This window comes from Mycetomoellerius zeteki, unplaced genomic scaffold (genome assembly GCF_001594055.1).
Source record: "Mycetomoellerius zeteki isolate Tzet28-1 unplaced genomic scaffold, Tzet1.0 scaffold212, whole genome shotgun sequence".
Lineage (NCBI taxonomy): Eukaryota > Metazoa > Arthropoda > Insecta > Hymenoptera > Formicidae > Mycetomoellerius > Mycetomoellerius zeteki.
In genome coordinates this window covers 814,493-826,599 of record NW_017257086.1, presented here as the reverse complement: position 1 = coordinate 826,599, position 12,107 = coordinate 814,493, and the positions used below count along the sequence as shown (strand labels likewise).

General features: G+C 33.1%; 1 protein-coding gene across 1 annotated transcript in view; it reads right to left on the bottom strand.

Moving 5' to 3' along the window:
- LOC108722683 (acetylcholinesterase 2) overlaps positions 1-7,041 on the bottom strand; it is a 77,238-nt gene extending 70,197 nt beyond the window's left edge. Inside the window, 2 exon segments of the mRNA XM_018447903.1 lie at positions 5,936-6,433; positions 6,435-7,041. Of these exon segments, the coding sequence (XP_018303405.1) occupies positions 5,936-6,433; positions 6,435-6,999 (1,063 nt within the window). The 5' untranslated portion in view covers positions 7,000-7,041.
- Positions 7,042-12,107: the final 5,066 nt, after the last annotated feature.

Here is a 12,107-nt window from a genome sequence, read left to right as displayed (position 1 = left end):
TATATATATATATGACGAATATAAAACTTGCATCTATTTACAGCACAGATTCTATGAAGCATATATATACATATATAATTAGTAACATTAATTTGAATTTTATTAAAAAGTTTAATCATTAATTTTTATTTTAAATAGAAGATGAATATAATATGTAGTAAAAGAAATATTTTTCTCTCTTTTCCTTTTTTATTAAAGTATAAATTAACTTTTAGAAAAGTATTTAAAAAAGAATTTTTTAATACTTTTAATATATTATATTATTTAGATAAAAATATTTGTATAAACAAAAATTTTAATGAAAAAATCAAATGGAAGAACTTGTGTTATACGTTATGTTATTATTTCCTTTTGTCACGTTTATTTCAACGAGAATTTTGTAAATTGTGTGAAAATAGTTCATATATTATCATATATTCATGAATCTATTTTAATAACGTGTTTCTTTTTCTATATAGAAATAATACGACTTATACAAATTATATATGTGTATAACACACACACACACACACACTATATATATATATATATATATAAGTGTAGCACTGAAGTCATCAGCGAATATTTACTGCTTTTCAATAATAATACACTGATTCACTTTAGAGATTATGATTTTCTGCAGATTTAATCTGTACAAATCATAATTTCTCAAAATGAATCAGTGTATTATTACTGAAAAACAGTAAATATTCGCTGATATTACAGTCGTAAGTGTAGCATTGAAATCAGTGATACACTGATTCACTTTTAGACAGCAAGTTTTCTTTATCAAATTGGAAAGAGGAATCTCTAATGTACCTTCGGTGTAATTACTTTTACATTTATTTTTCATAGTATAGATATCCGAAACGAAGAGATTTTATGCATGAGATCTTTCGCTTTTAAAAGAAAAAGAGCTTTTTTCGCTCTCACAGCATGAAAACGGGTCGGAAGCTCGAACTTTTTGCGGATGTAATTAACCGCGATATACTTTCAGTGTAATTAAAATTACGAAATGCGTAAAGAAACTAACTTAAAATATGCAGCGTGTGTGCAAAAGAATATAATTAAGCGAATATTGTTTTTCAAAATATCCGTTATGACCTGCTTAATTATCCGTTGCATACCACATTGCATATAGTGTGTACTATAAAGAGCCGGAGCATCAAAGTGACGAGCTTTCATTTGGCAACACCAAAATAATTAACCAAGTACAGATGAAAGCTTTGTCATCTGTTTCAGAATTTCATATTCGTGAGGAAAACAAAATTGCGTCAACCGTAATTAGTAAAACAAAAGATAGTAAATTATTATCTTTGCTAAAAAAATTTATTATTAGTAAATTATGATGTTGATCGCATAATAGAAATTACATATAGCCGTACATCTCACAACAATTAATTTTTATCTACAAAGTAAACTTTTTGTAGATAACTATATTAAATATTAATTTATCTTGTATACAATACATATGTTGCAAGAGCGATGGTATGGTGTGCATATACATGTATATTACCTATTATATGTAGATATCAATGTACACATAATAACATCAATTTCATGAGAAATAGCGAAATATTATTATATATTATTTATTGTATATTAATGTTATTGTATATTAATGAAATTGATAATATGATATGTAATTCATGATGAAACTGCTATTAATTGCATAACTATGTCCGACCACGTGACTCGATATTGCATCAAGATATAATTCTTGTTAATTACAATGGATTTTCGCACCTCTCACGATTATACGCCACGTGATACTTAAACTTTGCTCCATATTTATATGCACATATAAAGAATTTATTCAAATAAAATTAACATAAAGATATATACAAGCCTTGTATATTTGTGTGCGTGCGTGTGCGTGCGTGCGTGACAACAAATTGATAATCGCATTACTAAAAACTTTTTGCTAAATGTAATTTAAATGTGAAGCGGTACACGTCTATTGGATGATCAGTTAAATAAATCTGTAAAAAAGAGTAATTTGATCGATATAATAACATATTTATAATTACATTTATCAATTTGTTTCACAATCCTGATAATTTGTTTAAATAATATTACACAAATTTGAACAACTTAATAACTCTATCTAGAATTGTAAATAATATAATATGAGGTGGGGTAAATAAATATATAATTGTTTATATTGACCCATTTCGTGTTTTCTGAAGAATAAAATAATAATATCTAAAATATACATAACAAAATCCCTGTGTCCCATATAATTTTTAATATATAATAATTTAAAATTTTATATGATACTTGTTATCAGAGAAATATAATAATATATAAAAAAATGTTTAGTAATTTTGAGAATTTCATATTTCTCATTAGACTAACAATTCTCAATTTCTTTAAATAATGGAATGGAAATTTCACATTATTCATATTCTAATTTGCTAACAACAGTTTACAAAATAAAAAATATATCATGCTCCTCTCTTGATTTAATATATCATTTCGTAGATTATGTAATAGATAACAAGGTATTTTAGCAAATTTCTTTATGCAACAAGCAAGTTATTATTAGATATTAACTCAATTTTGTCTAACAATAAATAAAAAAGGAATATTCCTGATTTAGATTCAACATAGAATGCGACGAAGAAGCAGAAAAGATAGGGTAGCTGCGAAGCGTTTAATTACCCTGATCCATTCGAGTGTGAAACAGCCATTAATGATTCCTTCATTACAATGAGCTTTGAAATGTGTCGCTGTACATACCAAAGATTAAAGAACAAAAAAGCACTTTAGATCTTACTTTGAACATTATTATTCAGTCTCTAGAAATTAACATTAAAGTTCAATAAATCTTGTTACAACCTAACAACATGTATTTTTAAATGTATAATAGATTCTCGATAAAATTTTTTAATTAAATCTTTTGACAGAAAAATTTGTATATATAAAGACCATCATTTATCGCAACTTCTCTCGACAATTCTTTGATATTAAATAATTGACATGATAATTAGACATCAGATTAAAATTTTGTTGAAACAAAATCCACTTGAAATGTATTAAAAAATAGAATATTGTTACTCATTTAAATTTTCGAAACTTAATTTGTTTAAATCCTTTAATTTTCCTCATAACTTAAAATTAAAAATATTTATTATTTTTTTCACTTAATAAAAATATATTTAAAAAAAATTTCTTTTCATACCTATTCGAGCAGAATTAAAGTTAATTATTAAACTTAATTATTATTTTATAATCTTACAAAATTAAATCTCGCTTAAAAATGCACAAAAAAGTAGCTCAAAATTAAAATTTTTATATTATTCTAAAAAGAATTTTTATTGTTTTAAATAAAATATTATATTACAGTATATATTAATAATTTCAAAACATTAGAAAGTTAAACGAGATATTGATTTTTACAAATCATTGTAATAAAGCAACATAATTGTGGCATTGTTTCACGTAATTTTTGCTCGCGAAAAGTAATAGTTTTTGATATAATAGTGTATAATTGTTCTCTCTATTTTCCTTTCTCCCTCAGCCTCTTTTCTCTCTTTCTCTCTCTTTCTCTCTCATATATCTTTAATTAACTTCTTCATATCAGTACATAAGATCGAGCTCTCTAATCTTAGCAAAAATTACACTCCTCGAGTTTATTCTCCTCAATCCGCTGTTACTAGGAATCTGTTATGTGATATCTAATATCGCGCAAAATTCGATCCATTTTTAGCAATAATTTTGACGTTTTATCTTTCGCTCGCTGTTCAATGTATTTGACTGATCTATTTTTAATAAATTAAAAATTATCACCATTCAGATACACAGAAATCAATTCGAACGAGACAGAATCTCGATATCTCTCTTTCCTTCACGTTTTTTCCCTCTCTCTAGAGAAACTATAAATAAAAGGAGGCAGAATTGCGCGTGGTGGTGGCTCGCTGTCAATACCAAAGTTTGATTAACCGATTTAGCGAGGAAGCTTGGTTATATTTTGAATTAAACTCTGCACTGCGCGTGTACGCAGTTTCTACAGACAATACCGATTTATCACCGCGGCATTTGCATACTCGATAGATGCGTTAGCAACAGAGAATGCCTGGATAATCAAACATAAGATAACGATCCTGCGTAGGAAGTAATACGGTCATTATAAATCGACGGTAACATTCGCGTGTCGAGAATAAGGATATACGATAGCGATGTATAAATTTCCGATTGAATTGCTAGAATATTGCTTAAGCGATGGCATAATAAACAATCAATTAAAAAAAACACGTTCTCTACATTTATTAATCCTTTTAATATCCGATTCATGAAATGAACTAATAAAAGATGCACACAGAGGCACCCCAATAACTAACTGTAAAGTGTTTATATATATCTCTAAATTCTTCAAAAAAGAGTTTTGCATAACATTTCCCATGCGTATAATCTTTAAAACATAAAAGTATTTAAAATTGTTGAAAAATACGACTCAAGCTCCTGCACAAATGTTTGATATTAAATTAAAATACTACTTTAATATAATAATATCAAACATAAATTTTTATGTAATTGTATTTTATGTAATTGTAAGTATAACTCATGTACTTGAATTTCAATACGAGACATACCTAATTTATGTCATTCTCACGAATATAACGAATTCTTATCTTTAGGCTAAATAAATATCATTAACATTATAAGAGCAGAACATCGTGTAAAACATTGTAGAAATTAAAGATAATATATCAATAATCCTCATATCAATGAGAAGAACATATGAGTAAAGTTGGAGGCATTACATACATGTCGCTTCACTATTGGTCATTTAATCGATATATACCAGAACTACATAGCGGTTGGTCGCGACGTAAACAGGTCTTTATCATTATGCAGCTCTATCTGGAGTAACCCAGTTTGATTATTTATATCAATGAATGAAAAAAACGGTGCCTCTAAATGTCAGAACTTTGTTGATTACGTCAACAGCATAGACGTGGATGATTAATACTGCAAAGATGGAGACAGCTAAATCTCATTCATAATTCTGCAATCCTTGCATCTTATTCTCTTTTCTGTCTCTATTTTATGATTTGAGAATTATCGTGAGAAATATACACGCCTAGAAAGTAAAATAGATTTATATAATCGCACAACAATTAAATCGCGAGCACACTTATAACACATGTATAACATGCATAATGCGCAAAGAATGGAATGGTTGGCTAACTACAACGTGATGTACAATTAACGAAGATTGCTGAGATTGAAGATTGCATTTAATGGCCTTTATATAACATCAATATTTATAAATTAGCATCTGTATAAATGCTAAATCAACGATGTATTATAATAATTTCATATATACCTCCGCATTAAATTTTCGCTAAACTGATTACTTTAATTCGAGAAACAGTTTCAAAACCATCTTCGACAATTGTCTTTTAATTTAAAAATCAAAGAATCAAATATGTCAAATGTATCGATAAAAATTTATATATATAACAATTATAGTATAATCCTGCCCACATGTAATTTCACACATATCTGCAAAAATATTTTTTCTGTAAATTGAAAAGTAGCATTAAAAAGACAAATGGAATTAAAAGGTATATTTAAAAAAATATTAATATAAATCTCTATATTTTCAGATTTTCACACTAATGCGTAAACTGACTGTGAGTTATAGCAAATTGTAGTACGTTTGAATTCTCATCCATTGTACATATACTAAAATAATCGCAACCAGAAAATCCCATTCAATCCACTCCATAGCCATTCCGTTGCCGGAACTGTCCGAAGAACATAATCTCCGAACAGAGAAAACACATATTCTCATTCACAAAGAGCCGGCCATACAGCTTTCGGCTTTAACCGTTGGCACAGCCGAGCGTAAACAGCGTCGGTAATAATTCTCGACTGGTGAAACAACACTCTCGCACACGTCGCGCGGCATCGTGTCGCAACGCATCGCACCGCTAGTGTTTCCTACCTTCGTTCTCGTTATTTCCAATCAGGATCTCGGTGTTTTTGAAATCCGCCTCTCTGACCAAGTCCAATGGATCCTTAGGCAGGAAGACCCCGTCGATGGTGGGCGCCGACGGGAAGCCGAGAATGCCCCAATAACTGTTCCACTGTTGCACGGAGAGAGTTTTTGCGTCCACCGACCTCATGCAGGCCATAACACGTGCCGGGTTTTCTTGCAGCATTGTCGAATTGCATCCGCAATCGTCTACCAGCACTCGAGCCATCTCGTTTGCCTTTTCGCCGGTCATGTAACTCCATGGGGCGTTGAGGGTGCCACTCTGAAGGATACCTCGACGCACTAAACCTTGCGTGACCGGTGAGATGAGATGTAAGGACACTGAACTACCACCCGCAGACTCGCCAAAGATCGTAATCAAGTCGGGATCGCCGCCGAAGACGCGCGCGTTTTCACGAAGCCACTTAAGAGCCAAGGCCTGGTCCCAGAGGCCCATGTTACCCGGCGCCTCTTTCCGCCATAATGTCGGCATCGTAGACGTCCAGGGTGGCGGTGCCGCTCATGAAGCCGCCGCCATAGACCCAGACCAATATCGCCATACCGTTATTACCAACGTTGTCCGGTGACTCCTTGTGACGTAGACGCAACTTCTGCGGCACCCAAATGTTGAGGTAGAGACAGTCCTCGGAGATGTTGGTGTTAGGATTCCACATCTCCTCGCCCTCAAAGCCTGGAAAGTACTCGTAGCGCTCTTGATAGCAGCTATTGGGCAAGGTGGTAGCGTTCAATATTCCGTGCCAGGGCTCGATCGGTAGCGGCTTGCGAAATCGCAAAGGCCCAACCGGAGGTTTCGCGAACGGCACTCCGTAGAACACATGAACCTCACGATCGAGCACCGTGCGAGAGAGACCGCGCATCAGCCCACTAGTAGTCTCCACCACTAAGGACTCATGACCACCGTCTTGACTACCGTGCTGACCGGCAACGTTCGCTCGCGTGATGCACGCGCTATGCAGGCTCAAGCCTAACAGCAACAGCAGCAAAGAGGACGGACAGTTCATCCAAGAACTCATAATCAGACCGAATATCTTAACCGCACTCGATAAGGAACACAGTTTTGCTAATCGGTCAAGACAGACGTGTCTCGGAGTGTCTCTTCGAAAATGGAAATCTCTTCTGAACTATTTCGTCGACTATCGGTATATACTCCCGCGTGAACGTCGACGTTATAGGGAAATGAGCTCGTCGAGTTTTCACCCGACACACGTTGGCCGCGTCAGATTTTCAGAAGAGAGACGCTTCGGGCGTTGTCTCTTGTCGTTGTTGTTGTCGTTTTCGTCTTCGTCTTCTTGTCGTCACCGTCTGGGAAGGAGTTTCCTCTTATGCATACGGTGCATCGGAAGGATCGCGATATCGGACGGGAGATGCCGGAAGAGTGATTCTTTCTTTCGTGAAGAGTAAGGCGATTTTGAAGGATAGAGTTTCCTTAGGAATCGTCGATCTTGTTCAAGTTGCACTCAATGCACTTTATGTGTTGCTTTTTAGCGGAGAAATACTTTGCCATTCTATAAAAAGACACTTACCATGTTTTTACCGCTCTGTGCATTTATATTTGATATCGGTCTTTAAAAAACGATAACCTTCGCAATCCACTAATATCACAGATAAATAAATACGATTTAATGAATTCGTATTTATTGGATTGCTCGATTTGCCTAAGGATTGGCATTAAAATACATTGTGCATTAAACTAAAATAATAAAATAATTTTGCAATTGTGCTATCGCGATTACGCATTTAACTTTTAATTCTCGCGCAATAATTACGAACTCACGAAGGAGTAGAGATCAAAATACAAGAATGACTCATTTTTCATACAGTTATTAAGGATTATTATAAAAAAAAATAAGAATATGTTGAATCTCTTTTAATCATAATTCATTAGAAAATCACAGTTTGCACACAGACAACTTTATTCCTCCAAAATGCTCTACCCTTCTAAAAAAAATCATCTTTTGTACAATGATGCTAATCATTTGGATTACATTTGCTTTAAGAATATTAATAAATTAATTTAGTTGAGAATTAACTTCTTTATTTATATATAATAATTGTATAAGAATATAATGAAACAACAAATTTCTGTTCAATTACTTGAAATATCAATGCTAAAATCAAAATATTTTGTTAAAAGGTGAATCATACATTGAATTCCACAATCCAATATCAATATATTACACTGGATATTTCTGTTTGTTACAAAACTTTTATAGGTCATTTAAAAATAATATCCACGTAAAAAGATTTAGAATTGTCATAAAGCGTGTCCCATGGGCAACGTATCTACTAAGAGAAAGAGACTCAACAAGTTAGCGAATGGAAAGTCAACATTTCCGCAATGGAACAGTAATATTTCTTTTTCAATTCTCTAAGCCTATTTAAAAAAAGAAGAAGGAAATGAGATATATACACTTTGACAAATAAATCAATTCACTAATTAATAAAACTTAAAATGTTTGATAAGAAATAGCTTGATGTGACAATAAGAATAATTTATTATAGTTTTTACAGAATGCTTGAAAATAATCATAATATTATCACGTGTTATATTGTAACAAATTATATTACTTGCCATGATAAAACAATGATTATTATCTTGATAAATAGTTATATACGCGCGAGAGTCTGCAGTTTGACCAAAGGTAATTAATTTTTATTCGATTCTTTTTCTTTCCAGAAGGATTAAAACGAGATAGAAAGTTTATTATATTATGTTTAAAATTAATATTTTAACATAGAAGCAACCGTAACATAGAAGCGCGCGTTTCGATCACTAATCAAGTAAATTATGCTTCGCATGGATAATCGTATTCCTACTTCGCTTTCCGATTATCGCATTACATGACCGTTTGCGACACATGATAATAATTTCGTATTTCGCGAATCAATTTCTACTTCCGACTGTAGCATCCGCTGTAAACCACAATGCCGGAATACCGCACGGTGTCAATTGCAATAATACAGTCCACCACGAATCATCATTAAAGCTTCATGAACCAAAGATAAAATCCTGCGACGATGTATGCATACTATTAAACCGCTAAGCATCCATCACGCTTCGTACTATTTAAATATTTAAAACATCAAATTGGATATCTACAATTACTAAAAGTTTCGTCAATTAAGATTGACTAAAAAATCTCGTCAGCATAAGAAAAGAATTTCTCTTTGAAAAAATTACTTTATTACAGATTCTGAAATCTGTTTTTAGAACTACTAAGAGCTCATGTGTATCGATCAATTTATTAAATATAAATAATTGGTAAATACATAAATCTCATTTTTATTGTTTGCATTAGCACATTCAATGACTTTAAATTCAAATATTCGATCATTCGATATATCAGTAGTAGAAATAACATCTATTACTCAAAATTTGATTTTTAGTCATTTGTCACTTAGTTAATCTCATTTTTCTAATGATGCAAAAAAATAATTAATAATGTAAAAAAATAACACTTGCAATTAATTCCTTCGACGAAAAAAATTTTTGAACTTTCTACTGTCGAGCTGTTATTTTCTTCGGCTAGAGAACTTTTCTTTAGTTTACCATTGTAAAATTTGTTATACTTTTCTGGAAAAGAAACGATCAACTAAAAAAAGATCAATTAATTACAAAAGAATAGGAGGACATATTATATAAGGTAGGAATATAAGATATCGCGAGAGATTCCGAGAGAAAAAAAGAATATCTTAAAATTAATTCGGACTATTCTAAGGTTAGTTATATTCTTAAAATTAAGAATATGACTAAAGAATATTCCAATATGTATTCTTCATATTACAAGGAAAAGAACTTTTTTCCAGACATACAGACATGTTACTTCGTTTTGAATAATGGATCACCACTACTTCGTAAAGAGCAAACTTAGTAGCTTCTTTACACTAAATTGCAAGTAACGTATAACGACAAACAATTTCTCCGAGATATATTCTTTCAAATAATTTTTTGACCCGATCAACTGAAATAATTCTAACACTACTTTTTAGGGAGAGAACCGCCATTGTCCCTTTTCACCATAAAGTCACGCCAATAGCTACGCACAAGCTATTCCTCATCAAAACCACGAGCTTTCAAACGGCCAATTTTCACCCTCTAACCCGATCATCCCCGTCACAATCCTTCTTCTCTTCTTTCTCCGTTTCCTCCTTCCTTTCCTTTTCTTGCTTTCTAAACTCACCCTACTTTCCCTCCCATGCACACTCCCGTACACAATATACACGCACGCGCGCAGAATATAGAGCTCTCAAAATCGCTCCCGCTTACTCGCTCCTCTTTTCACCCCCTACTCTTAAAGTATATCGTTCCAGAGGTAATTTGGCGTCACTCCTTGTGATGTACTCCTATTCTCTCTTTGTTTCTCAATGACAATCGTTGTAAATTACGATTTCGACTTTACGATTCCGGCGGGCTTTCACGAAGAGCGCACCACATATGTGGACACAGTATCACGCGGTAGCCGGCATACCGCGTTGCACGGGGTCGACTGATCAAGGAGGCAGAAGAGGAGGTGGTGCTGATGGTGGTGGCGGCGGTGCTGGCGGCGGCGGCGGCGGCACGGCTACGGCGGCGGTGGCGGTGGTGCACGCCTCGCGCATAAGCCGCGCGCTCATACCTACAAGCGACCCAATCTTCAAACGTTATCCTTGCCCTCCTTCCCGCCCTCCCTTACTCTCTCTCTCTCTCTTCCTCTTTATCTCTCACTCTCTCGATCTTTCTCTCTCCAATTCTCTCTCGCGGTTTCGTTCGTTCGCACGCCCACGTCGTTCCATCTACAACGGCGATATCTCTACCCAGCTTTATCCCTTGGTCCTTAATCACCCAAGCGCACAGGGAAGCGCTGAATGCCCCGAAGAAATCGTCATTTCTTCCTGTTTCGATAAGGAGCATGGACGTGTTCCACACTGCTCAGTCCCTTCTGCTGGATCGTAGATCGAGATGGAGCAGCTTTAGTTAACTATTATCGAGAGAATGTTCGCGCAAAAGTGTGTTTCGTGCACCACCCGCTCTGTGACATGTGATACGCTACTAAAGGTTTCCTGTCTCATGCTGTGATCCGATTCTCGAGACGGAAGTCTCAAATGTTGACAATGTGATCTGCGAAATTTCTTCGCGAATTGATTTATTTCCCTTTACTGAGGTTCAATTATCCCCCAACGGAATAATTGAAAGTATCCACATCACACACACAAAATCGAACAATAACGACACATTAATATAATATTAATATTTCAATTGTTATTCCAATTATAATAATTTTTTCTTATGAGACGGATAATCTAACACTTTTTATAAATTACACATATATAAATACATTTTTTGTTCATAAAAAATAAAATTGTATCTTCAAAAGAGAGTGTGCGGGAAATATATAGGCGGAATTGTAATAAAGAAACATTTTAATTATGTGTTTACCCAAGTATTGTGTAATCAAATGTCTTGAATTAAATGCTCTAAGTTGTTTAATTTTAACACGCATAATTTTTCTAACAGTAATTAATTGAATTAGGTAACATGAAAAGATAAAAAATGGAAATATTAATTTTGTAATTATTAATATGCATGTTGTCGCTATATTTGTTGTGTTCATTATTTTAGATCTATATCTCATACAAAATTAAATTTAAGAAGGAGGTTAAATATTAGTAAACACAAAAGTTTACATACTCGTACACACACACACACATATGTTATGTATATTCTGCAAACGCACACAATTTTTTTTATTATGACAGTACATTTTTATTTATTTACTCTAACTGATATTTGATAATTACTTTTTAATTGTTGTATTTCCAGTATAACAAATAAACGTAAAAACCATTCTCATGTTTCTGTAGCATTGGGTTTTAATCCATCGACATCGTAGTATCAATCGTTTTGCATTTAGGTACATTGCATTTCACACTGATCACATTTCACGTTCTTCGCGTAGTCTCGTAAAGAAAATATAATATAATTCATGCGAACATAAAGTAGCGTTCTGCGTATCTCTGTCATTAAATTATTTTTTTACGGCATAAGTTGGTTATACTTTTTTAATACAATGATAATATTAAGAAAAGATAAAAATAATTTCTAAAGAGATCGTATTTTTTAATCGATAGTGTTAGACGGAAG